Consider the following 27,642-nt stretch of genomic DNA (forward strand, 5'->3'; position numbering starts at 1 on the left):
AGCGGCTTCTTTCCTAGCCTTGTCAAGGGCTTGGGTTGCCTTAATACGATTGCAACTCATTCAGGTATATTGCTTAACATCATGACACAATGCAATATTGTGCAATAGCGTTTAACGACTGAAATAATATGACTGTTACTCCGGTATCAAACTACTTTTTGTTGTTGTTTGGTTTCCACTCTAGTTTTCCAACGTAAAAAAAAAAAGCATCAGGAGGATAGAAGATTCCTCCAAGCCCTAATATGATTGATAACCGGAAGGTCAGGTTGCGCAAAAGACTACTCTTTCTCCCCTCTAGGGCGCCCCCTTCTCCAACCGGAAGGGCGGTTGCCCCGCGCGAAGGCGACCCCTGCCGCCGGAAGTATTTGCCGAGGGCCGGAAGTGGGTGGGGGAAGTGGCGGAAACCGCGTGGAATGGAGCTGGGACGGTGTCTGTGCGCTGAGTGTTCAGGTGGGGGTGGAGGAGAAGCCAGAGCCCCGGCTCTGTAACCTCGGAGGGCATTGAGTGGGAGAGGGGGCCGCCACCGGACCCCCTCGCGTAGTCTCATCCCATAAGCGTGTTTCTCTGGGGTTGTTCTCTGTGCTCCCTTGGATGTTAAGACTCGTGCATTCATTGTAGTGTTATCTTGCTGCTTCTCATTAGAGTGGAGTCCATCATTTCTCCTTCTCCTGCTCAAGTTTGTCTTCCCAACAACCCTTTGGGGGTAGGTCAGATTGAGATAGCGTGAGCGGTCCAAGGTCACACAGCGAGCTCCATAGCAGAGTGGAAATTTTAAAGGGGTGTGTGTCTGTCTGTGTGTGTGTGTGTGTGTCTGCCAGCCAGCTGCTAATCCAACAGTAACCTCTATGTCATAATGATTCTCACAAGGGCTTGTTGAGTTTTAGAAGTATGCACTTCGAAATAAATTATTTTCCTTCTGCTTATGGGGGTCCGGCATGCATGGAGTTGGCTGTATATATTTCCTTTATGCACTCAGGATCCATAATTCTACTACCATATACCTGGTTGGTAGGTAGCCTGTAACTGCTTTATGTTATGTATTCATATATATATGAAATTGCTGAGCAGACAGGTTAAAACGGATCAAAGGGAGTACTTCTTCACCCAAAGGGTGATTAACATGTGGAATTCGCTGCCACAGGAGGTGGTGGCGGCCACAAGCATGGCCACCTTCAAGAGGGGTTTAGATAAAAATATGGAGCAGAGGTCCATCAGTGGCTATTGGCCACAGTGTGTGTGTATATATAAATTTTTTTGCCACTGTGTGACACAGAGTGTTGGACTGGATGGGCCATTGGCCTGATCCAACATGGTTTCTCTTATATTCTTATGTTAAACCAGTCTGTTGATGTTGCCTACAGCAGTGATTCTTTGAGATCTCAGGTAGAGAAGGATCTTTCCCAATACGTTTTAATTTGAGCCTTCTCTGATACAGTCACCAGCTGTCCAGCATCTTAAAAGTTTCAAGTGTTAGGAAAAACCTTCTTATGCTTGAGGTCCTGAACAACTCCTAGGCATAGTAGACTGGACTGGACTGGATGAGTCAGTGGTCTGATGCACTATAAGGAATAATAGGGAGTTCAGTTCTTTGGTAGAGCACCTGCATTACATGCAGGAAGTTCCATGTACCATCCTCAGCAATGCCATTTAACAGCATAAGGCAGGAGGTGATATGAAAAACCTCATTTTGGGACCCTGGACAGCTACTACTAGTCATACCAATGACCTGACTAAGCGAAAAGTAGCTTTTATCTCCAAGATCTAAGGCAGATGTATTTGCTCTTTTTGCTTGGAGAAATGAGGGATTAAACCTGGGGCTTTCTGTGCATAGAGCAGGTGTGCCTCTCCTCACCTATCATCCCTCTCTGCTGACTTTGGCATGCTTTTGGTCTTGGCGCTTAAGGATATGTTGTGTTCTTGGGATAGAAAGGCTCTTTGCACCTTAGCTGACAAGGGTGCTGGCTGTAATTCAGAGCATTCTCGCTAAGGGTCAGGCCTATTGAACTCAGTTGAACGTGGCACACAGGTAAACACATAGGAGTGCATATACAAGTAAGCAAGCATTCTGCCTGAGAATAATTGCCCTTCAAAAATATCATTCTTAGATTCTGAATGTGTCCCAACTCTGTAACTGTACACAGCCTTTAGGGTTACCATGTGTATGATTGTTTGCCCCTATGAAGGGAAGAGGTGAGACTATGTGTCAGGATGTGTTGTGGTCCAGTGCTAGGAAACACAACCTAATGTAACCGAGTGGTGTTTGTTTATGACATATTCCCTGAATATTTGTTGATATTACGAGATACCAAATGCTAGAATAAATGCAGTAAATATGACATTGTATGAGGTGTAAATTAGTCCTCGTAGATTTGCTTCTTGGATTGCTATCCACTGCCTCTGTAAGCCTCAGTAGCTTGCTTGACAGGTAGGTAGTGTGAGGAGTCTGTTAGAATGAAGAAAGATGCATTTGGATGATTACAGCAAGTTCTTCACCCACATCGGGAACTCAGCACGACAGCTGGTGTTATGGCCATAATTGACAGCAAGGTGAGCGCTGTTAATGAGTTTGTTAACTCTTAGGCTAAGGTGATAGGTTAGCCCTCAGTTTAGTTCTGCTATAGCTCAGTGACAGAACTATCAAAGCACATTCATCACCCTTAAAATACGTCGCAAGTTAGAGGAATCTAGAGTGCTTTAGAAGATGCTTTGCTGCAAGACTGTAGAAAGGTAAAGTAGCTTTCAGTAAATTCAAGGGAATGGTGCAGAGAAGTCACCTGAGAAAGAGGAGCTGCTTCACACCTGGGGATCAACATAGCAGGAAGTGCTGGCAGATGAGATAAGCGTACTCCAGAAAGGTTAACAATACAGGAAAGAAGATAGCGTAGGAATAGAAAGGTGAATATTCTAATAATGAGAACTTGAGGCTTAAAAATGTTATAAAATACAACAAGAATCCAGCAGTCTAAAATAATATTTGGGACGGGGGGGTGGGGGAGGGAAAGGGGAAGCAATATATTTCTTTTTGTCTATTCTGTTTCTTTCCTTTTTGTGTTTGAAGATTTAATCGTTGTCAGCTTTTAGCTTTAATACACAACAAGAGTCTCCAGTTTTGAGATTTCAGGCTTCTGTGTATGAACAGGTCATAATACAGAGATAAAAAGTACACTTGTTGTGTGAATAAAGCCTCTAGTGCTGCAGTCTTTGGCAGTACATCTGGTAAATCACTCTGCTCAGTTCCCTGTCTGCAAGATGGGAATGAAAGGGTTGTACATAAGCCTTGTACATAAATTGTAATGCACATTGGAAACAAAACACACACGCCAAACAGAAAAGAGCCGATTTGGAAGTATGGCTGAGATACAGCATAAAAACAAATCTTGCACAAAAAAAAAAAAGACTACCTCAAGAACAACCTACTAGGAAGCAAGTGTAATGTATCCTGAGTTATAACATTAGGACACCACTAACTGGAGGTCTGTCATTTGTAGACAAACTCTTCCTACTAAAAACGAATAATTTGGTGTGGAAGGGACAGTACACATGTACAACGCTCAGGTTTTCAAAGTTGGTTTCTGCCCCCCCCCCCGCCTCCAAAACCAGCTGTATGATTTGCCTACAGGAAGAGAAATAGGACAAAATAAACATCTGTCTTTCAGTAGGAGTGTTGGATTCTCTTATGATAGCTGCATAGGATGGAAAATTTGCTTAGATAAATGCAGAAAAGTAACGGCAAAGCAAACAAAAAACCCTGCAAGAATATTGAGAATGAGTCTTGCTGTTTTTTAACATGGAATCACTTTCAGGAGATTTTAATGAACAGCTCTGAATACTGTATGATGAAAATGAGATTTGGGGCTCTATTTTGTTTGCTTGTTTTATGATAGAGCCTTCCTTTCTTCCCTTTCAGGCACCCTAAGTGGTACCTGGAAATGTTCAGAACATCAACACGACATAAACCATATTTCAACAGACAAACCAACATTTTTCACTTAACCAAAATGGATCAGAACTCATTGTTTAAATGTACAGCAGTTGGGAAACATCAATCCAACCCTAAAAGCCTTGAGAGGGGAAAAAGTCTCCAAATTGCAGAGAAATTAAATATATATATATATGTATTCATTCTCTGAGAATACACACACACACACACATATATGTATATATAACTCAGCAGTGTCCCAGTCTTATTGTCTGGAATACTGTAAATACATAAAGAGGTATCTAAATCATTGCTATATAACTGAGTTCAGTGTGAACACTGCGTTGGATTTTATCTACAAATCCTGTAACATGCCCATAACGTGGTGACCACAGCAGCAGAAGGCGTGGGGAGGTATTAACACAGTGGGTGCCTGCTGCCCTCTGGTGGCAACCAATCTGCAATGCAGAGCATGATAACATTTACTATTTTTATTTCAAATCATTAGGGGGAAAAAAAACCCCAACCTGTCATTTGGCTTATAAACTCTCATGCAATTGTTAACAGCAGGTAGAAAAAATGGGGATTGAAAGAACAGGAATCTTTCATATTTGAAACCAGCGAGCTGGCTAGAAATATGAATTGTTGCTAGGTTTTAGATTTGCATAGGGGTTTTATGTTATTTTAGGCCAAAGGTTTTCTGCCTCTCTTGACATGATGGCTCCACAGGCTTACTTAGTTGTACTTTTAGTGCAGAGGCAGGCCTGCTAGGTTTTTTTTTTAAAGTGACACCACAGTAGGCTGCCATTTGTGGGAGGTTTCAACTTCCTCCTGAGAAAAAATGTGCTTTGTTGTCAACAGGGACAGCTCCGGCTGTTCTTGCTTCCTATACTGGGGCATATGCCTGCAGTCACATGCATACTTCCTTTCACACATGTTCTTGTTTTCTCTCTCCCTCTCTACCGGCTGCTGAATTAGAGTTTGCAAGTTGGGGACCTCTGATGTATTGCGGGGAGGACAACTTGGAAGTCCCAACCGTTGAAACCTCTACAGGAGTCTTTAAACTCCCAGAGAACGGAGTAGTCTGATTTCTCCTCCCCTCTCCTTCCTTCCCTCCTTTAACTGACACTTGGAAGCTCTCAACGTTTTGCCCCTTCTAGAAATGTTTTTCCCCTTATGTTTAATTTACAGTGATGTAGGGTTAAAGTATCAGAATAGGATCTGGAAGACCCAGGTTCAAATCCCCTCTCTGCCATGGAAGCTCGCTGGGACACCTTGGGCCAGTCATGCTCAGCCTAATCTGCCTCACAGAGTTGTGGTGAAGATACAATGGAGGTGAAGAGAGCACTGTAACCTGCTTTGGTTGGTGACCACTCAAGAGAAAGACAGGGGGCGTTTTCGCACTGACCTTAATTGGCAGCGAAGCCCCTCTTCAGTGCGCAGGATCTGCACGGATTTCGCACTAATTGCCGTGGAGCACCCGGAAGAGCCGGAAAGTCCCGCGGCTTTTGCGGCGCAAATGGAAACCGCCAAAAACCAGATCCTGCGCGCTGAAGAGGGGCGTTGCTGCCGATTAAGGTCAGTGCGAAAACGCCCAGGGTGTAAGTGAAGTAACTCAATAAACACTATGTCCTGTTCTCTGTATGGAAAGAAGATGGGAACTTAATACTATTTTCTCCCATAGAAGTGAATGGCAGCTTGCTAAGCTTTCACCAGGCCATTTTTTGGTTTTTAAAGAAAACCCTTTTACCCTTGGATTACATAAATTGTATCGTTCTACATATCTGGGGGATTCCCCTGAGCATATATACCATATCTGTGGATGCTTTTTGTGATTTTTGAATATGTGTAATGATGATAAGCTGAGGACTGTATTGCTTGGATAAGAACTACTCTGAATGGCTGTCTCACTACAAAAAAGGTAATTGCCCCACCTATGGCTTTTTTTTGCCAAGCCATTGTATGCCTGTATTCTCCACCGTATCACTAGACTTATTAACATCAGGTGATTAGATTGTGCACTGTATTTCGGTTGTCAGGCCTTGTCTTTACAGTTTTCTCCTTGGAAAACTGCCGCTGCCCCTATGAAGTATGCATATGTCACATATTTGGTTTTTTTGCATATATATATATATATATATATATATATATATATATATATATATATATATATATATATATATATATATATATATATATTCCGCTTAAGACATAGCATTCTCAGGAGGTGTCTCATCCAGAGAGTGACCAAACCTGCTTAGCAACAATGAAGTAGTTGTATTATGTATGCTTCTAACTGTAGACAATCCACACAGATCCAGCTCTTTGTGGCTTCTTTTCTCCATGCTTCCACTGTGCTCTGCAACTTACCACCTTGGTTGCACTCAGTTTGTTAGAAACCAAGGGCTGCATCCACATACAATTGGCTATTGCGTATTTGTTGTGCTGTAGCAATAATTTGTCCCTGGATTTTCCTGGAGGGCAGGTTCCAGATGATGGCTGCCAGCACAGCTGGTGCACAGTAGCCATTGATGTGTAGATTTAGCCCAGTTGTTACTGCAGAGTTTTGCCAACATTTAAAAAAAAGATGTATGTTCTTTAGTTACATAAGTACTGAATTCCTTGATAGATTAAAATACTCCTTGTAGCATCTTTGTCTGAGAAATAAGGCTCTTGAAATCTTTTACTTCAATACTTTAGCTAGACTATAAGGTTCTCTTTGAGTGTTCCCTTCTTCTCTGGGCTGGTCTCTTTCTGTTACATCCTTTTGTTCTGAAGATGCCAGTTCCAAGGCGGCAGTCATCCCCAACAGATGACATTTTGCCTGCCTTTTGGGTCTGGAAGGAGAACACCAGCCACTTTTTCTTCTTTTTTTTGATTGTTGATCAGCTTAGATGTGGAAACCTGGGTTCAAATCCTTGTTCACTAAGGAATTCACTGGGCTGCCTCACCTACCCTGCAGTTCTGAGTACTGTAAAGCAGTGGTCGCCAACCTTTTTCGCCCCAGGGACCAGTCCTTGGGCTGGCAGGCTGGTGGCACCCAATTTGGCCTCCCTCCGTCCCCCATGGCGCCTCCTCACTCAGTTTCCTCCTCCCTCCTTTGCCAGCCCCTGGTGCAGCCTCACCAGCCCCCCTGCAGCCTCCTCCTGCCCCCATTTTCCTCCTCCCTCCTCTGCCAGCCCCCCCCACAGCCTAGCTGCCCCTGTGCAGCCTCGCAGCTTCCTCCCCCCGTTTTCCTCCTCCCTCCTTTGCCAGCGCCCCCCCCCGTGCACCCTCACCGCTCCCCTGTGCAGCCTCACCACCTCCTCCCCCCATTTTCACCATTTTATGGCCGGGGAAGGGGCCAGAAAGCGCCTCCCAGGAAGACCCCCCCCCCGTCAATCAGCTGATCAGTGGGGAAACCGGTGCGGCAGCGGCGAGTGTGACGCTGCCCTTGCCTCCTTCCCTTCCCCAGCCTTAAAATGGTGAAAACGTGTGTGTGTGTGTGTGTGGCAAGGCTGCACGGCCCATTGCAAACAGGCCGTGGCCCGGTCCCGGTCCCCGGCCTGGTGGTTGGGAACCCCTTCTGTAAAGAGATGGTGGAATAAGTATGTAATTAGTACAGGTGAGTGTGGTTATGTCCCATTATATCTGAGAGTCTGCCTTACTTCTCCTGAATTGCTTTGTCAATTTACAGGCAAAGCTGCCTTCTGAAACTGAGAGGTTAGTCATCTGTATGGGAAATGTGTAGAGGTGTGTGTGTGTGTGTGGGGGGGGTATTACAGAGATAAGCCAGTCCCCCATCTTTCTGTTGTGTATGTAAACTGACCTGGTGGATCGGTGCCTCACGGAAGCTGATGCTGGAATGAAATTTTCTTAGTCTTTGAGATGCCTTCGGTCTCCTGTTTTATTCTGCTAGACAGATGAAGAGGGCTACCCATCTGACACCGCTGTAAGTCATCCCGTCCCATTGTTGCTAGCAACAGTGAATTTGTAGGCTAGTTTGAAATTTTCTACTATAAATATGTTCCTTTACACCAGAGAGTGAGGTGGGCATTGTTAAGAGATTGTAACTTTTTAAAAAAAGGTGATGGGGAGGGATGGTGGCTCAGTGGTAGAGCATCTGCTTGGGAAGCAGAAGGTCCCAGGTTCAATCCCTGGCATCTCCAAAAAAGGGTCCAGGCAAATAGGTATGAAAAACCTCAGTTTGAGACCCTGGAAAGCAGGGGAGGGACGGTGGCTCAGTGGTAGAGCATCTGCTTGGGAAGCAGAAGGTCCCAGGTTCAATCCCCGGCATCTCCAAAAAAGGGTTCAGGCAAATAGGTGTGAAAAACCTCAGCTCGAGACCCTGGAGAGCAGGGGAGGGATGGTGACTCAGTGGTAGAGCATCTGCTTGGGAAGCAGAAGGTCCCAGGTTCAATCCCTGGCATCTCCAAAAAAGGGTCCAGGCAAAGAGGTGTGAAAAACCTCAGCTGGAGAGCAGGGGAGGGACGGTGGCTCAGTGGCAGAGCATCTGCTTGGGAAGCAGAAGGTCCCAGGCTCAATCCCCGGCATCTCCAAAAAAGGGTTCAGGCAAATAGGTGTGAAAAACCTCAGCTGGAGACCCTGGAGAGCAGGGGAGGGACGGTGACTCAGTGGTAGAGCATCTGCTTGGGAAGCAGAAGGTCCCAGGTTCAATCCCTGGCATCTCCAAAAAAGGGTCCAGGCAAAGAGGTGTGAAAAACCTCAGCTGGAGACCCTGGAGAGCAGGGGAGGGACGGTGGCTCAGTGGCAGAGCATCTGCTTGGGAAGCAGAAGGTCCCAGGTTCAATCCCTGGCATCTCCAAAAAAGGGTCCAGGCAAATAGGTGTGAAAAACCTCAGCTTGAGACCCTGGAGAGCCGCTGCCAGTCTGAGAAGACAATACTGACTTTGATGGACCCAAGGTCTGATTCAGTATAAGGCAGTTTCCTATGTTCATATGATGTGCGAACAGGCCCTAGACTCTCTGGCACTCTAGGCAATGTGAACATCTGGCTCACCCCCCCCCCCACACTGATAACATCACCAAGTCACATGGGGGGTGTCCAACTCGGTATCCCCAGAAGGCCAGCGCCCTAGGCAATCACCTAGTTTGCTTAGTGGCAGGGCTGGCCTTGTGTGCAAGAGTTTGCTGTGTTTGTGCTTGACCTTTTGCTCTGTTTCAGGTCTCAGCATCTGTAGATGGGCTTCCCTGTCTGAAAGACATTGGTGACCTACTTGGCGGTCGCTTGGTATCAGAATGCAGATAGCGAATGGAGGAGATCCTCATCGTCGAGAGGTGGTTTGCTTTGCAGTGCTTTGCAGAGCCGGAACGTTGGTGCTCCAGGCAAGTGCTCACGGTCCAGATTAATGTCAGGCTGAAGTCAGACGTGCGGAGCGAGAGCTCGCTTCTTTCTGATCAGAACAGAGACTCGCGCAGAAACACCGGAGTCAGATTCTTTGAGGGCTGGCAATTCTTTACTCTTGCACGCCTTCGAAATAAACCGCCTCGGTGCCTCCGGTCTTAATATGTGCCTTCCATCAGCCCCCATGGTCTCCAGCCACTTACCCCTCTCCCCGCATCCTTCTCACTTCCAAGTACTCCAGTGATTCTTAACTGTGGGGGCCGCCGGTATGTCCCCTGGTGCCTGCCTGCTTTTATCTCCAAAACTGACTCTTCCCTAATGTTAAAGGGCTTGTCCTGACTTCCTTCCACTTTATTGGAGCAGGACATGCTTCAGAAGAGTGCCGGAGGTATCCCTTTTATGTCTGCAGGGAGCACCCATTTGGAAACAGCTGCCTGTATCATAGGAGGATGTTTGGCTTGGAACCTGCTGCATTTTTGTGCATGTCCACAGTGGCTGTCATTTTTTTGGTGGTACCTCCTACCTTTTCTCAAAATGCTCGTGGGCTGTTTAATTTTGAGGGACCCCTGAAATGCACACTTAGGTTTTTAAATTAGTTTTTGTTTAAATGTTAGTTGCTTTGTTTATACGAAGTTTAAATAATTTCTCTCCAATGGGGACTCAAGACTGCATACATTGTTCTCGTCGCCTCCATTTTATCATCACAACAACCCTGTGGGGTGCGTTATAAGCAGTTGAGGAATATTCTCCTGTTTCGCCACTCATGAACATATGAAGCTGCCTTCTACTGAATCAGACCCTTGGTCCATCAAAGTCAGTATTGTCTTCTCAGACTGGCAGCGGCTCTCCAGGGTCTCATGCTGAGGTTTTTTCACACCTATTTGCCTGGACCCTTTTTTGGAGATGCCAGGGATTGAACCTGGGACCTGCTTCCCAAGCAGATGCTCTACCACTGAGCCACCGTCCCTCCTACATATGAAGCTGCCTTCTACTGAATCAGACCCTTGGTCCATCAAAGTCAGTATTGCCTTCTCAGACTGGCAGCTGCTCTCCAGGGTCTCAAGCTGAGGTTTTTCACACCTCTTTGCCTGGACCCTTTTAGTTAGAGATGCCGGGGATTGAACCTGGGACCTTCTGCTTCCCAAGCAGATGCTCTGCCACTGAGCCACCATCCCTCCCCTGCTCTCCAGGGTCTCAAGCTGAAGCCTTTTCACACCTATTTGCCTGGACCCTTTTAGTTGGAGATGCCGGGGATTGAACCTGGGACCTTCTGCTTCCCAAGCAGATGCTCTGCCACTGAGCCACCATCCCTCCCCTGCTCTCCAGGGTCTCGAGCTGAGGTTTTTCACACCTATTTGCCTGGACTCTTTTTTAGTGGAGAGGCCAGGGATTGAACCTGGAACCTGCTTCCCAAGCAGATGCTCTTCCACTGAGCCACCGTCCCATCCCCACTCATAACGTTAACAAGAAGGCCAACTGGCCTCTGTTATTAGTGTTGTGAAATTTAGCATGGAGATTTGGTTTTGGATCATTTCTGTTGTCTAGACTGAGTCTAGGTGAGTGAAGGTAAGGGAGGAAACTTGGAACTGCTTGATGGGAATTGATGGTATCAAAATACAAAAAGAGTATCACCAATACAAAACATACCAGTCATGCAGAATGTTAAAACCTCATCAGTTCCACAATCCTACTACTGTTCTTATATGGCACAAAGCCACTATATTATATTCCAGTGCTATATTTGAGAAAAGGTCCAACGGATAACCAGTCCACTTAGCAAGCCGTTTTGGATCTCTGATCCTTCTTCTGGGGGCCAATCTTGTATATTATATGTGATTTTCAAGGTCCAGTGGTGCCAAAAATTATACAATCATCATCCCTGTCAATCCAGAATTCCTAGCTTTCTCTAATTTCCATTTTGGAAACGCCATAGTTAATACATTCTTTGTCGGCAAATCAGCCTGCCGACAAGAAAGAGATCCCAAACGGCTTGCTAAGTGGACCAGATCTTCTTCGTGGTCTCTGTGCAGTCCCACATATGGGTAATCCGCAAGGATCGGCCCCAACCTCCATCTTTGACTGACTGGCTCTTCACACTTTATTGTGAGTACCACACTTCTATTGTTTTTCTCCTGTTTACATAATCATGCTACCTTTTACAGGTCCAGCACCCTCCTCCTGATGGAATAGCTTGCTAATCACCCATATGTGGGACTGCACAGAGACCACGAAGAAGATGGACAGGTTTCTTACCTGTAACTGGTGATCTTCGAGTGGTCATCTGTGCAGTCACACAAACCCACCCAGCCTTCCCCGCTGCTGGATACTCATTTTAATTTTTCCACCTTTTCGGCGGCGGGAAGAAACTGAGTGGGCTAAGCGCCTCCCCCTCGTCCAGGCATGCGCAGACGATGCCTCCTCCCCAGGACGAGAGGAAGACGCGCCAAAATTAACGCTCAAGATTGCTTTGAATTCTCCGAGATTGGGGCCGGTCCTTGCGGATTACCCATATGTGTGACTGCACAGATGACCACTCGAAGATCACCAGTTACAGGTAAGAAACCTGTCCTTCTCCGTTGGACCTTTTCTCAAATATAGCACTGGAATATAATATAGTGGCTTTGTGCCATATAAGGACAGTAGTAGCATCATGGAACTAATGAGGTTTTAACTTTCTGCACGACTGGTATGTTTTGTATCGATGGTGCTCTTGTTGTATTTTGATACCATATAATCCTTACACAGTCAGAATTGTGTTTTGACCTGGAGAGTTTTATCTTTGTTTTGTTTATCAGCTCCTTCGTGGTCCCAGCAATACTGTGATGGGAATTTATAGCAGTTTAATGCGAGGGAACTGTGGTAAGATGTGGGTAAGCCAGGGGTCGTCAACCTTTTATAACCGAGGAGTCAAAACAACTCAAAATTCAGAATAAGAGATCAGTGAAGAGCCAGTATGAAAAGCCTCTTTTGCTTAACAAAGTATACAGTTTAGCATAGCCTGATAACTGAAGCAGGGATTAATAATGCACTGATATAAATCTAGTTTCAGGTTGACAGCCATGTTAGTCTGTAGTAGCAGAGCAAAAAGTGAGTCTGATAGAACCTTGAAGACCACAGTTTTTTGGGATATAAGCTTTATCAGACGCTGACGAAGTGAACGTTGAGTTATGAAAGCTTATATCGTGAAATATATTGTCTTTAAGGTGCTTCTGAACTCAGATTTTGTTCTTGCATACATACATCTCAACAAGGTTCACGGTTGGATTCTGGGCAAATGTTCACCGCTATAATTTCCCTTTCTGCAAAGCAGGTTTAAGAAGCCCTTTAGTTCTGTATACACACTTCGATTATTGAAGCATTTCACCTACTCCTATACAATACCCTTTAACTTAAAAATTGGGCTGGGGGTGCTATATTTCTGGTTTTTAAGCACTATACTGGGCTCTGTACGGAGTCATAGGCTGCATACCCCGATGTAAGGATTCCTAAGCAGATCTGCTTAAAATCCTATCTTTGCTCTATTCAGTGAGGCTTACTCCAAGGAAAGAGTTCTTCAGACAGCGCTGTAGGGCTTGTCTTCAATGCAAGTGAAATGAGGGAGGGAGAAGAGGAGAGAGAGGGCACGTGGCTGGGGTCAGGGAGCTGGGTCAGCTGCAGGCATCTGGCTGTTGGGGCTGTTGCAGATCACAAGGACATCTTTGGGCAGCCAAGGAGCACAACTTGTGTTTGGGTCTGTGGGCAGCTTCCTGGTAGCAGCTGCAGTTGGCAGGGGGAGTCTTTGGAAGGCCGTTGCTTCAATAGGCAGGAGCTGTGCCTGAACATCTCCAGTTGTCATGGCAAATGGAAATGTCTTGCAGTCCTAGAATGATTAAAGGGCTGGAACACTTTCCCTATGAAGAAAGGTTGAAACGCTTGGGGCTCTTTAGCTTGGAGAAACGTCGACTGCGGGGTAACATGAGAGAGGTTTACAAGATAATGCATGGGATGGAGAAAGTAGAGAAAGAAGTCCTTTTCTCCCTTTCTCACAATACAAGAACTCGTGGGCATTCGATGAAATTGCTGAGCAGACAGGTTAAAACGGATAAAAGGAAGTCCTTCTTCACCCAAAGGGTGATTAACATGTGGAATTCACTGCCACAGGAGGTGGTGGCGGCCACAAGTATAGCCACCTTCAAGAGGGGTTTTGATAAAAATATGGAGCAGAGGTCCATCAGTGGCTGTTAGCCACAGTGTGTGTGTGTGTATATATATATATAATTTTTTTTCCATTGTGTGACACAGAGTGTTGGAGTGGAAGGGCCATTGGCCTGATCCAACATGGCTTGTCTTATGTGACACAGTGTTGGACTGGAGGGACCATTGGCCTGATCCAACATGGCTTCTCTTGTGTTCTTATGTGACACAGAGTGTTGGATGGGCCACTGGCCTGATCCAACAGGGCTTCTCTTATGTTCTTATGTGACACAGAGTGTTGGACTGGATGGGCCGCTGGCCTGATCCAACATGGCTCCTCTTATGTTCTTATGTGACACAGAGTGTTGGACTGGAGGGGCCATTGGCCTGATACAACAGGGCTTCTCTTATGTTCTTATGTGACACAGAGTGTTGGACTGGATGAGCCGCTGGCCTGATCCAACATGGCTCCTCTTATGTTCTTATGTGACACAGAGTGTTGGACTGGATGGGCCGCTGGCCTGATCCAACATGGCTCCTCTTATGTTCTTATGAGACACAGAGTGTTGGACTTGATGGGCCATTGGCCTGATCCAACAGGGCTTCTCTTATGTTCTTATGTGACACAGAGTGTTGGACTGGATGGGCCATTGGCCTGATCCAACAGGGCTCCTCTTATGTTCTTATGTGACACAAAGTGTTGGACTGGATGGGCCATTGGCCTGATCCAACATGGCTTGTCTTATGTGACACAGTGTTGGACTGGAGGGACCATTGGCCTGATCCAACATGGCTTCTCTTGTGTTCTTATGTGACACAGAGTGTTGGATGGGCCACTGGCCTGATCCAACAGGGCTTCTCTTATGTTCTTATGTGACACAGAGTGTTGGACTGGATGGGCCGCTGGCCTGATCCAACATGGCTCCTCTTATGTTCTTATGTGACACAGAGTGTTGGACTGGAGGGGCCATTGGCCTGATACAACAGGGCTTCTCTTATGTTCTTATGTGACACAGAGTGTTGGACTGGATGAGCCGCTGGCCTGATCCAACATGGCTCCTCTTATGTTCTTATGTGACACAGAGTGTTGGACTGGATGGGCCGCTGGCCTGATCCAACATGGCTCCTCTTATGTTCTTATGAGACACAGAGTGTTGGACTTGATGGGCCATTGGCCTGATCCAACAGGGCTTCTCTTATGTTCTTATGTGACACAGAGTGTTGGACTGGATGGGCCATTGGCCTGATCCAACAGGGCTCCTCTTATGTTCTTATGTGACGCAGAGTGTTGGACTGGATGGGCCATTGGCCTGATCCAACAGGGCTTCTCTTATGTTCTTATGTGACACAGAGTGTTGGACTGGATGGGCCACTGGCCTGATCTAACATGGCTTGTCTTATGTGACACAGTGTTTGACTGGAGGGACCATTGGCCTGATCCAACATGGCTTCTCTTGTGTTCTTATGTGACACAGAGTGTTGGACTGGGTGGGCCATTGGCCTGATCCAACATGGCTTCTCTTGTGTTCTTATGTGACACAATGTTGACTGGATGGGCCACTGGCCTGATCCAACATGGCTTCTCTTATGTTCTTATGTGACACAGAGTGTTGGACTGGATGGGCCACTGGCCTGATCCAACATGGCTCCTCTTATGTTCTTATGTGACACAGAGTGTTGGACTGGAGGGGCCATTGGCCTGATCCAACAGGGCTTCTCTTATGTTCTTATGTGACACAGAGTGTTGGATTGGATGGGCCGTTGGCCTGATCCAACATGGCTCCTCTTATGTTCTTAGGTGACATAGAGTGTTGGACTGGATGGGCCGTTGGCCTGATCCAACAGGGCTTCTCTTATGTTCTTATGTGACGCAGAGTGTTGGACTGGATGGGCCATTGGCCTGATCCAACATGGCTTCTCTTATGTTCTTATGTGACACAGAGTGGTGGACTGGATGGACCATTGGCCTGATCCAACATGGCTTCTCTTATGTTCTTATGTGACACAGAGTGTTGGACTGGATGGGCCGCTGTCCTGATCCAACATGGCTTCTCTTATGTTCCTCATAGTTAGGGCTAAATGCAAGCCAGCCAGTGCAGTTCCAGAGGTGCCATATCCTTCAGCCAGCCAAAATACGTCAATCAAGGAGGTCACGTTTTTGTTATAAAAGTGTGGGCTGCCTTTCATGCAACACAAGGGCTCTCTCTTTCCATTCTAGCACATAATCGGTGTGATTGCACAAAGGAAAATCTCCTAGTAAGATGTTGTGAATCTTGGGTCTGCTCAGAAGGTTAAATGATTTCTCTTTGGCAGATGATCTCCAAGGGCATTAAAAATCACAACCTTTGGCATGCTTTTCTGTTAATGTTCGGTGTGCTTTGGTGACCATGGTCTGTCAGCTTCTCTTAGCCTTACCTATGTCACAGAATGATTGTTTTGAAGATAAAATGGAAAGGGGGAGAACAATGCCGCAAGCTGCTTGGGGTCTCCATTGGGATATAAAAATGAGGCACTTTTGTTTGTATGTATGCTACGGTTGTACTCCTCCCTCACAGCCAATGTTCCCTCTAAGCCATGGAGTCTTGTGAGCAAAACTTCTACTTTGTGAGCAACTGATATTAAAGTTGTGAGCTATTGCATAAATTAGTTTGCTCTGGGGCTATTTGCCTGAGCAAAGTCAAAAATATGTGAGCCGGAGGCCAAAAATCTGTGAGCTAGCTCACACTAACTCAGCTTAGAGGGGACACTGCTCACAGCACAGACCAGGAGGAACATAGTTTCAAGGAGCAGGAGGGGAATGAGGCTTTTTTAAAAAAAAGTTACCATTTTCTCTTTTCCCCCCAGGCTCTTTTCAACCTCCTGATCCCAGATCATGCTGCAGATGCCTTCTCTCCGCCCCTTTTGTCTGAATCGGGGCTCTGCGACAGGGTTGTGGAATTGCTGCTGGGCGGCCTGTCGCACTGGGACGCGGAGCACTTCCTTTTCATAGCTGAACATGGCTATGTGTATGAGCACAACTGCGCCTTCTTCCCTCTGTTTCCCTTGAGTCTACGCGCGGCGGCAAGAATGGTGCTGTGGCCTCTCCAGGGTTTTCTGTGCTTCCGAAGCCGGCTGCTCCTTTCTGCAGCTCTGCTAAATGCCGTTTTCTCTGTCCTGGCCTCGTGGGTCCTGTATGAGCTGGGCTGTGTTGTCCTGCGGTGCCGCAGGCAGGCCTTCCTGTCAGCCATCCTCTTCTGCGTCACTCCTGCCAATGTTTTTATGGCAGCTGCTTACTCAGAGAGCATGTTTGCCCTCCTGGCATTCGGTGCCATGTGGCAGCTAGAGAAAGGGCGCTCGTGGACAAGCACCGTCCTGTTTTCGCTAGCCAGTAGTGTGCGTTCCAATGGCATGACCAATGCTGGGTTCCTCATTTATGCCCAGACAAAATACTTTGCCTCTCAGCTCCAAACGAGGACCGGAGTTGCACTGTTGCTCATCTTAGGTCAGCTTCCAACCTTAGCAGTGTCTGTGGCCTTGATGTGTGCTTCCGTTATCCTACCCTTTGCTTTGTTTCAGCTCTATGCCTACTTCTGGTTCTGCAGCGACAACGTTGGCTCTGAATACGTCGTGCCAAGGCCACTGTTGCAGCTAGCCGTGGACATGGGATATCACTTGGCCTTTTTAAATGGTGCGAAACCATCGTGGTGCTCTTGGGATTATCCTATGGTCTATACCTACATTCAGGATGCCTATTGGAATGTGGGCTTTCTCCGGTATTATGAGGCCAAACAGATTCCCAATTTCCTGCTAGCTGCCCCAACTATCATGCTGGGCTCTTGGGCGGCCTGTCGCTACGTTGCTTCAAATCCCTGGCACTGCCTAACTCTTGGCCTGGCAAGGAGAGAGACTGGAAGAGCGGCGGCAGACTTCTCTGCAAAGCCCACTGCTGGATTTTGCTCTCCTGACGTATTTGTTTACATCGTCCATTCAACCGCTCTGTTGCTGTTTGGGACTTTTTGCATGCACGTGCAGGTGAGAGATGACGCCCTCTTATGAGTCTTGCAAGTCAGGCAGTGTGAATGTTGATGGTCTCTGAATGAAAGGACGGAATCGACCTCATGCAGAGCCTTAGCAGTGTCTGTGGTTTTGATGTGTGCTTCCATTATCCTACCCTTTGCTTTGTTTCAGTTCTATGCCTACTTCTGGTTCTGCAGTGACAACGTTGTTTCCAGCTGAACATTACTGGAATGAGAGCCTCAAGCGGCTGCAGATTGTGAACCCATCTCCCAAGAGGTTATGCGTCGCCTCTTCACAGGCTATGCAGAGACTAAACTGGGTGTGCTCTTAGGGTTGCCAATCCCCAGGTGGGAGCAGGGGATCCCCCGGTTTGGAGGTCCTCCCTCCGCTTCAGGGTCCTCAGAAAGGGGGGGGGGGAGGGGAGGGAAAAATCTGCTGGGAACTTTGTTATTCCCTATGGAGATGTATCCCCATAGGAAATAATGGAGAATGGATCCCCGAGTATCTGGGGCTCTGGGGGGGGCTGTTTTTTGAGGTCCCAAATTTGCAGCGTAGCATCTGGTGCCTCTCCTCAAAATACCCTCCAAGTTTCAAAAAGATTGGACCAGGGGGTCCAATTCTATGTGCCTCAAAAGGTGCCCCTATCCTTCATTATTTCCTGTGGAAGGAAGGCATTTAAAAGGTGTTCAGTCCCTTGAAATGTCATGGCCAGAATTCCCTTTGGAGTTGAATTGTGCTTGTCACAACCTTGCTCCTGGCTCCACCCCCAATGTCTCCTGGCTGCACCCCCAAAGTCTCCTGGCTCCACCCCGAAAGTCCCCAGATATTTCTTGAATTGGACTTGGCAACCCTATGTGCTCTGCAGTGTGCACTCTGTAGGGATCTACCAGCCAACCCTGCTTTACTAAGTAACATTTCTCTTTTGTCTGCGTTTCATGGCAACGTTATGCTTTTAGGTTTTCTAAATGTATACTTAAAATGGCTGATCTCCTAGTCTGTTAACGTGTATCCCTTAACTGAAGAACAAACCGAAGTTTCTATAGATGCTAGAGGGGCTAGACTAGATGCTATGGCATCCGTGGTTGGGATTGAACCTTCACAACAGTTTTAATTGGCCAAATTCTTCTCTAAAATGACAAACGATCAATCCTGGTGGAATACCATAATGTCTAGTTTGGCTCCAAGATGGTTCTGCGCTCAACTTTTGTGTTCAGGTTAGGGAAGCTGAAGGACCTAGGAAGAGGTAGCCTTAAAAAAAGCATCAGGCTTCTGCATTCCAATAACTAAAGGAATACCATTCTCCATTACATTTTTTAAAAAATGGATTTTATTTTGTATTTATTTATTTATTTAGAATTTATATCCCGCCCTTCCCACAAGTGGCTCAGGGCGGCTTCCAACAATAGATCCAACATAAAAATTAAACAATATTTAAACATGTAAGGAATTAAACATTTAAAACAGATAAAACCTTAACAATTAATAAATATTCCAAATATATATAAAAAGAAATCTGGCAAGTTGCATTAAATTCTCAAGCTAGGTTTAAGCTAGCCGGAAGAGGGTTGTCTTACAGGCCCTGCGGAACTGAACAAGGTCCCGCAGGGCCCTCACCTCCTCCGGCAGCTGATTCCACCATGTAGGGGCCATAACAGAGAAGGCCCTTTCTCTGGTGGATTTCAAGCGGGCTTCTTTTGGCCCAGGGATAGTAAGGAGATTTTGTGTTCCCGACCTCAGTACTCTCTGGGGAACATGTGGGGAAAGACGGTCCTTCAGGTAGACAGGTCCCAAGCCATATAGGGCTTTAAAGGTGATAACCAGCACCTTGTACCGGACTTGGTATATCACTGGAAGCCAGTGCAAGGTCCGAAGACCCGGCTGAATGTGTCCCCACTTTGGGAGACCCAGTAACAGCCGGGCCGCGGCATTCTGCTTCTAACAGGGGAGTTCCTTGCTTTGTTTTCAGTTAAGGAATTGCTGGAAGATTCCAGGAGAGGAAAAGCAAATGAGGGAAGGAAGGAAGGTGTGTGTTTGTTAGAAAAATTCAATACCGTTTATTTTGTGATAAATCCAAGTAGCCAGCCGTGTTGGTCTGAAGTAGTAGAACAAAATAGGAGTCAAGTGGCACCTTAAAGACCAACTTAGTTTTATTCAGAATGGAAGCTTTCGTGTGCTCTCTAAGCACACTTCATCAGATGAAGAATCCTCGTCTGATGAAGTGTCCTTAGAGAGTATACGAAAGCTTACGTTCTGAATAAAACTAAGTTGGTCTTAAAGGTGCGACTTGACTTCTATTTTGTTCATTTATTTTGTGAGGCAGAGATTGAGCTGTTGGTTCCTTCTACCTGTAAGAAGGGCAGTCGGCCTCCATGGTCTGGATTGCTGTTGAGGGGCTGGGTGGGTGTTTAATAAAACACTCATTCCAGTAATGTTCAGCTGGAAACAAGTTCCAGTGAGTACGGCGGGGCTTACTCACAAGGAAATGCGACTGGGAATGAAGCTGTGGAAAGTGGGGCTTATTAGTTGCAAGGGGGAAAGGCATGTCCTACTGAATTTCCATTACTGGCTCCAAAGCTCAATCTACCTACTCTGGTTCTGTGTTCCCACTTGGTTAAAAAGGGCCTTGTGTTACTGAACATCTCTGCAAGGGCCATTTTGAGACCAGAGAAGGAAGCAGGGCGGGGTGGGAAGAAGACTGGGACTGCCCATAATGTGAGCTGATGTGGTATAGAGCAATGGGGAAGGCCCCATGTAAAACTTCCCTTGGCAGACGGCCTCAGGCATGTCTCTGTTCTCTCTGGTGTCGTCAGTATATTGGCAGTACTGGGCGGCGGTGTAGCGGTTAGAGTGTTGAGCTAGGCTCTGAGAAATCCAGGTCAAATGCCCAATCTGCCTTGATGCTCCCTGGGTGACCTTGGGCTAGTCATGTGTTCTCAGCCTCCCCTACCTTCCAGGATGCTCATGAGGATAAAATTGGGAAGGGAGTCCTGTGGGCACCGCCCTGAGCTCGTTGAAGGAAGTGCGGGTTAAAAATAATTGGATAATCATACAAATAAAATCATTGGACTGGTGTAAATCATTGTGGCCTCCGCGTGGTCTTGAGAGCAGTTTGACGTCTTCCCGGCTAACTGTTGCCACAAACAGCTGCAGGAGCTTTTTATTATAGCATTGGAGAAAGTTCAGAAAAGGGCAACTAGAATGATTAAAGGGTTGGAACACCTTCCCTATGAAGAAAGGTTGAAACGCTTGGGGCTCTTTAGCTTGGAGAAACGTCAACTGCGGGGTGACATGATAGAGGTTTACAAGATAATGCATGGGATGGAGAAAGTAGAGAAAGAAGTACTTTTCTCCCTTTCTCACAATACAAGAACTCATGGGCATTCGATGAAATTGCTGAGCAGACAAGTTAAAATGGATAAAAGGAAGTACTTCTTCACCCAAAGGGTGATTAACATGTGGAATTCACTGCCACAGGAGGTGGTGGCGGCCACAAGCATGGCCACCTTCAAGAGAGGGTTAGATAAAAATATGGAGCAGAGGTCCATCAGTGGCTATTAGCCACAGTGTGTGTGCGTGTGTGTGTGTATATATATATATATTTGGCCATTGTGTGACACAGAATGTTGGACTGGATGGGCCATTGGCCTGATCTAACATGGCTTCTCTTATGTTCTTATGTGACTCAGAGAGAAGCAGTGTTCTGTTTCACCTTGTGTAGGATTCTGCTTTTGGCACTGGGCTGAGAAACCAGAAGCCTGTGACACAGCAGTTACTAGAATAAGGTTGGACTATAAAGCTGACTAACGGATCTGATTTACTTTTGGTTTCCTCTTCTGATGTGGAAGAACAGTCAGGACAACTGGTATCATACAAACCACATCTTGGATCCATGACATTTTGTAAAGGGTGCCTCCAGGAAAGTTAGTAAGAAGAACAGGCAAGTTTGGGACTGGACAATAATAAGAGGGAGGGAGAAAGAGAGAGAGAGCAAGAACAATGTCTGTTCATGAATTTCATATGGATAAATTTCATATATCCTTATAGCTAAGAGTTCCGTTGGTAACTCAATTGAATCAGTTAACCAGGTTCCAGAGGAGAGTTTTCTTTTGGATTACGTTGCTTAGGTCTGTATCTTTCAAGCTACTCAAAAACATACCGTTGTTCCCAGGAAGTGATTCAAGATTATCTAAAAAAAGGGGAAACAAGTAAAAGGAACTAGGAATTTCACCACATAATCAACAGAAAGCACACACCCCCTCCCAGTTGGCGTAACAAAGACTTACTCAAAAATGCCTTCCTGGGACCTTTCTGTGAGGCTGACAGTCAAAGGTCAAGTATATATTTATTTACTTCATTTAAACCCTGCCTTTTTCAAAACCCAGCTTGGCCCCAAAGTGGCTTTCATAATTTCTCCATTTTATCCTCATAGCAACCCTGTGAGTTGGGGTAGGCTGAGAGTATGTGACTGACCCAGGGTTACCCAGCAAGCTTTCATGGTTGGGGGTATTTGAATGTGGGTAGTCTGACACTATGCCACAGTGACCGGATGAAATCTTAACACTGAGAGGAAGTCATCTCATGACGTTCATTCTGGGGCGGGAGGACCATTGGGAGGCTTTGACCTCTTTGCCTTGCTTGTGGATCTTCAGTGTGCATCCGGTTGGTGCTCTGTGAAGGAAATACAAACAAACGCTGTGATATGGCTAACATATTTGGTAAAAAAAAAATTTTTTCCAAGAATCTTACAGATCTTTTGTCACGTTATAAAGAAGTTTAGCCTTACAATATTACAAAGAAAATTGCGTCTGAATTTGTTTTACGTTGACAAGGAAAAGTACTGAACTTCAAACCGTGAGGGAATGCGTCTCCATTCACGTTGGCCAGGCTGAAGTTCAGATGGGAAATGCCTGCTGGGAACTCTACTGCTTGAAGCATGGGATTCAGTCGGGTGGGTGGATGGATTCCTAGTAACTGGGCCACTGATGGGGATTCTTCTTTAGGAATGTTCTTCAACAAAACAGGATTGGGCAAGCATGTCCCCAGAGCTTTATTTGTTGACCTTGAACCATCCATCGTTCTCAGACTGTGTGGCAGATGAGATCCAGACAGGAACCTACCACACCTTGTTTCATCCTGAGCAACTCATCTCCAGCTAGGTAGTCACAGCCAACAACTATCTCCGAGACCACTACACCATCAGGAAAGAAACTGTACAGCCTGTGATGGACAGAGCCTAGAAGATGGCTGACCAATGTGATGGCTTCCAGGGCTTCCTGGTTGTACCACAGCCTTGGTGGAAGCACAGCTTCAGGCTTTATGTCTATTTTGATGTGGTAGCTCTTTATTGAATTTGGGAAGAAAGCCAAACTCAAGTTCTTGGTCTATTCTGCCCCACGGATCTCCACAGCAGCAGTGGAGCTCTACAACTCCATGCTGGAGCACTCAGGCTGCTCCTTAATGGTGGACAATGAGGACATTTACAACATCTTCAACCGGAACCTCAACATTGAGACTCCAGTGTACACCAACCAGCATACACCAATCATCCATCACCACTTCCTTAAGATTTGATGGTGTCGACCTCACCAAGTTCCATCTCAACTTGGTGCCCTATCTCAGGATTCACTTCCTGCTAACCACATATGCTCCCATCATCTCTGCCAAAAGACCTACACGAGCAGCTTTTGGTGCTGGAGATAACCTGCTTTGAGTTCTCCAACCAGATGGTGAAATTTGACCCTCAATGGAGCAAGTACATGGCTTGTTGTCTCCTCTGCCCTAGGGGACATGGTGCCCAAAGATGTCAACGTGGCAGTCGTGGCCATTAAAACCAGGAGGTCCATCCAGTTTGTGGAGTGGTGCCTGACCAACTTTAAGGTGGGCATCAACTATCAGCCCCCACGGTAGAGACCTAGAGCGGGCTGTCTGCATGCTGAGGAACATGATGGCCATCACAGAGACCTGAGCCCAGCTGAAACACAAATTTGACTGATGTATGCCAAGCAGGTCTCTGTGCACTGGTATGTAGAAGAGAGCATGAAGGAAGGGGAGTTCACTGAAGGCCAGGAGGACATGGCTGATCTGGAGGATTATGAAGAAGTGGGGAGGGACTCTGCAGACAGGGAAAAAAAGGATTAATATGATGACTCTTGAGCCCCGCAAGGCAGATAAACTCTAGACTCAAACAGCTGTCTGCGGCTGTGAGAAATAAAATGCACCGATTTATATGGCCGAGGACCTGCCTACCTCAGGGACCGCCTCTCTCCATATGTTCCCCAGAGAGCACTGCGCTCCAGTTCACAAAATCTCTTGGAAATCCCTGGGCCTAAGGAGGCCAAACTTAAAACGACCAGGGAGCTGGCCTTCTCCATAAAAGCCCCCCAATAGTGGAATCAGCTGCCGGAGGAGGTGCGGGCCCTGCGGGACCTCAATCAGTTCCGCAGGGCCTGCAAAACTGCCCTCTTCCAAGAAGCCTTTAAGATGTAACCAGAATAAATATTACGCTGCCAGATAAATAGAGACTGTAGCACCACTGTATTGTTTTAACTTTTTAAATTAATGTATATTTGCACTTATATTGTTATTGATTTTATCTGTCATTGTGATATCATGATTTCGTATCATGCTCTGTAAGCCGCCCTGAGCCTGCCTCGGCGGGGAGGGCGGGGTATAAATAAAAAAAATTACTTACTAAAATGAAGGTGACAAATAAAAAGAATGAAATGAGCTGGGGGAGGGGGGAATGAATTATTTTTTTAAAAAAGTCCATCAAGTGAGCACCAGGATATAGGCTCATTTCATCATAGATTTTCCTCTGCAGTGTGGCTCAGTTGCAAACTTCAAAGTTATCTGTGTGTATATATTGAGAACAAGCCAGTCCCGAGCCTCTTCTCTAACCAGAGCAATTTACCAGCAACATTCAGAAGGCTTTTGCATCTGGCGAAAGAAGAGTTTCAGGACTGGCTTGCTCCTAAATTAAACACTTAAGTGGTATTAAGAGGCCATTTTGCTAGCCAAATTAAGAAGGCTTTTGCATCTGTTTAGTGAAGAGGTTAAAGACTGGCTTGCTCCCACTATACACCCTGAATTGTAAAAAGAGGCTGATAAATTTGAAGTAAAACCTGAATACAGATGTAGACTTTGCCAAAATGAGCCTATATCCGGGTGCTCATTGGATGGACTTTTCTTTGTAACATTGCACGGTTGTACTTCTTTATAATGTGGCAAAAGATCTGGATGATTCTTGAAAAAAAGTTTTACCAAATGTGTCAGCATCTCACAGTGTTTGTTTGTATTTCCTGTAATAAGAATTGTTGCTGAGTGTTTTTAGTCCTCTGTGAAGACAGATGCTGAACTAATAGAGCCACTGGTCTGATTTAGCATGGCTGTTCTTATGCTTCTTTCCATGCTTGAGGGCACATGCCAGAACCAGTTCCAGACTTCCAACAGTTCTTCTTGCTGGAAGATAAACTCCATGCCACACAATGCCCTGAGCAGTTCCGTATTTCGTATCGAGCACTGCTTTTCCAACTGAGTTCCAGGAGACAAGGGGGGGGGGGTCCTCAGTGAGAATGTCACTACTGAGGAAGAAGCTTCCCTGAAAATAAGTTCGCCATAGCACTGCAGATTTTCCTCTGCGGTGTGGCTCAACTGCAGACCATCTGCTTTGCTTGCAGAGGGTTACAAGTTCAATCCCTGGCATCTCCCAATTAAAAGGATCATGTAGGAGGTGATGTGAAAGTCCTCTTCCTGAGACTCTAGAGAGCTGCTGCCACTAAAGTAGACGACAACAACCATTAGTCTGACTCAATATAAGACAGATTCATGTGCGGAAACATTAGAGTGTTGGTTGAGCATTGAACAATAGCAGCCAGACCTAGGTGAGTCATGCAATTTGGTAGTAGAAAGTTGCACAGTGGTTGCTATGAGCTTGGCAGGCCTAGCCCTGATGAGTCCTTACCCCCGTGCAAGAACAGCCCTGAAAAAGGCCTTTCCCCTGCCTTTTACTGACAGAAGCCAAGAGTTGAAGACTGGTAATACTGTTATGTTGCTTAGCAACTCTTAACGGCCACTGAGATCTCAGAGGGCATCCATTTTTTTAAAGGTACAGGAATTGTTTGTATTACTGTAGAGGGGTTGCTCTCCCCAAAATATGTTTTAAAGGTTTCAGATTTTCCGCAGACCTGGGGCTTTTCTCAGTTTTGTAGCAAGATCTTTCTTGTCTGTTCATGACTCTGTTCCCTGGATTTTTTAGTGTGGAGCCCTGTTGAGAGTTAGATATATCGATGGTGATACATACAACAATCCAGATAGACCCATAAACAATTCATTTGGCATTTTAAAAAAATGCGCCTTCTTACATAAATGCTAGTATCAATGACTTGGTTTATTACGTTAGGTAAATCATGTGCTGCCTCCAGTATTGGGGGATTTTACATTCTTCTTGATTAGCAGTTGATGAGAATCCTTGACTTTCCCATGTACCTACCTCAGAGATTATCTTCACTTTCTAATCTCCCGTGTTCCTTGTCAAATTTCCTCCTGCATCTTTTATTTCCACCAAATGGCTGTTGCAAGGCACACTACCCTAGAAATGAATGCATTTGTTATCAATTATTATTAATATACAAAAACATACAAATATACAAAACAGTTTTCTTTTTTATTAGGGTTTGTAGAAAGTTTTTCTTCCAGACGTTTCGTTCTTGGCTACGGAGAACATCCTCAGTGGCGTTGCAGTCGGAGCAGGCGCTCTGACCTTCTTGGCTGCTGTGCATTGAGTGAGGCCAGGGCTGCTGGAGAGCTGCTATTTCTAGGCTGGAGGGGGTGTGGTGAATTTCTAGGCTGGAGGGGGTGTGCCCATTGTCTGACCAAGAAGGTCAGAGCGCCTGCTCCGACTGCAACGCCACTGAGGATGTTCTCCGTAGCCGAGAGCGAAACGTCTGGAAGAAAAACTTTCTCCGGTAGAACATGGCACTTGAGCCCGAAAGATTCTACAAACCCTAATGATGTTACCAGCCGTGAAAACCTGAAATCTTTGATAGTTTTCTTTTTTGACTCAAAATATCTCAGTGGGTATCATATTATCCTCTCCCTGCTCCCATCTGTAGAACACGTGAGGGTTATTTTTCAGTGGTCATAAACTGTGCTTTAATGTAACATAAGTAAAAAGAGCCCTGGCCCCAGTGATCTAATGTCTAATTTCAGCACAGGGAGCACAGACAGGATAAAACTCTGAGGGACAACAAAAACATGTAGTGGTTCAGTTACTTGCAGTTAATCTTCATTTCTGTAGAGAACCTATAGTGCCATAAAGTGAAAGTGAAAGCCATTGTGGTGTAGTAGAGTAGGACAGGCGTCCCCAACCTTTTTGATCCTGCAGGCTCTTCTGGAATTCTGATACAGGATGGTGGGCGCAACCACAAAATAGCTGCCGCAAGAGATGGAGCCAATAACAGCATGTCAAGGAGCTGTATATACTGCCCCGAATTCCTTGAAAGGAAAGTGGGATAGAAATGTACTATATAAGTATGTGATTATACATGCTGAAAACTGAAGGACCATTCTGGACCTCAAATTCTGCAGCCAACTTCATCCTCAAATCTGATAAAATTATGCTGCCTTGTCTGTTGTAGTTCATTTCCATTATTCTTGCAAATTACTTAAAGCTTATTTTTTCCAAGATATCTTGGGATTATTTGACAGTTCCTGAGATCATGAATGAGTGATTAACATTCACTTTCTTTTTCTTTTAAAAAACAGGTTCTTACCAGATTTTTGGGTTCATCTTCTCCAGTCCTTTATTGGTTCACTGCCTATCTTCTTTATACCTATGAACCTTTGTTACAGAACAGGGACCCATCGACATCACATGCTGCACCTCACTTAGATGAGGCCTCCTTGGGAAGCCCTTTTCCTGCTTGGAACACAAATGAAAACCCTGTGCTAAGACTACTGAAGAACTGGAGACAGAGCACTGTTCTCACCAAGTGGATTTTGGGATATGCTCTTTCCTATTGGTTGCTGGGGCTGGCTCTTCACTGTAACTTCTTTCCTTGGACATGAGCACTTGACTTGCCAGCTGGTTTCCTTCTGGGAACCAAATGGCTGGCCACAGTGTATATCTTTCAGCATGGCACTCTTCTGGAGCTGAGGGATGTCTTTTAGGAAGTGTTGATCTTTCATGTTGCATTAAAACAAGTCCACAGTG

The 27,642-nt window shown here is 45.9% G+C and overlaps 1 protein-coding gene and 1 pseudogene across 3 annotated transcripts; both read left to right on the forward strand.

Moving 5' to 3' along the window:
- On the forward strand, positions 1–27,642 carry PIGV (phosphatidylinositol glycan anchor biosynthesis class V). Of its 3 annotated transcripts, XM_060257591.1 has the most exons (5): positions 308–450; positions 7,779–7,850; positions 9,084–9,244; positions 16,281–17,447; positions 27,195–27,642. In XM_060257591.1, exons 3-5 carry the CDS (start codon positions 9,158–9,160, stop codon positions 27,495–27,497), a joined length of 1,557 nt encoding a protein of 518 aa, XP_060113574.1. In that variant the 5' UTR covers positions 308–450; positions 7,779–7,850; positions 9,084–9,157; the 3' UTR covers positions 27,498–27,642. The 3 variants fall into 3 exon arrangements, with proteins under 3 accessions (XP_060113575.1, XP_060113574.1, XP_060113573.1); XM_060257592.1 differs by lacking the exons at positions 308–450; positions 7,779–7,850 and adding an exon at positions 1–64; XM_060257590.1 differs by lacking the exon at positions 7,779–7,850.
- On the forward strand, positions 22,275–23,570 carry LOC132585720 (tubulin alpha chain-like; annotated as a pseudogene).

Source organism: Heteronotia binoei, chromosome 17, assembly GCF_032191835.1.
Source record: "Heteronotia binoei isolate CCM8104 ecotype False Entrance Well chromosome 17, APGP_CSIRO_Hbin_v1, whole genome shotgun sequence".
NCBI classification, from domain to species: Eukaryota; Metazoa; Chordata; class Lepidosauria; order Squamata; family Gekkonidae; genus Heteronotia; species Heteronotia binoei.

What these genes read in the sequence shown, in the direction of transcription:
- PIGV (XM_060257592.1), top strand. Translation starts at nt 9,158, where the DNA reads ATGCAGATAGCGAATGGAGGAGATCCTCATCGTCGAGAGGTGGTTTGC. An exon ending in CCGGAACGTTGGTGCTCCAG is followed by an intron (nt 9,245 to 16,280) that starts GCAAGTGCTCAC and finishes TTTTCCCCCCAG; the next exon opens with GCTCTTTTCAACCTCCTGAT. An exon ending in CTTTTTGCATGCACGTGCAG is followed by an intron (nt 17,448 to 27,194) that starts GTGAGAGATGAC and finishes TTTAAAAAACAG; the next exon opens with GTTCTTACCAGATTTTTGGG.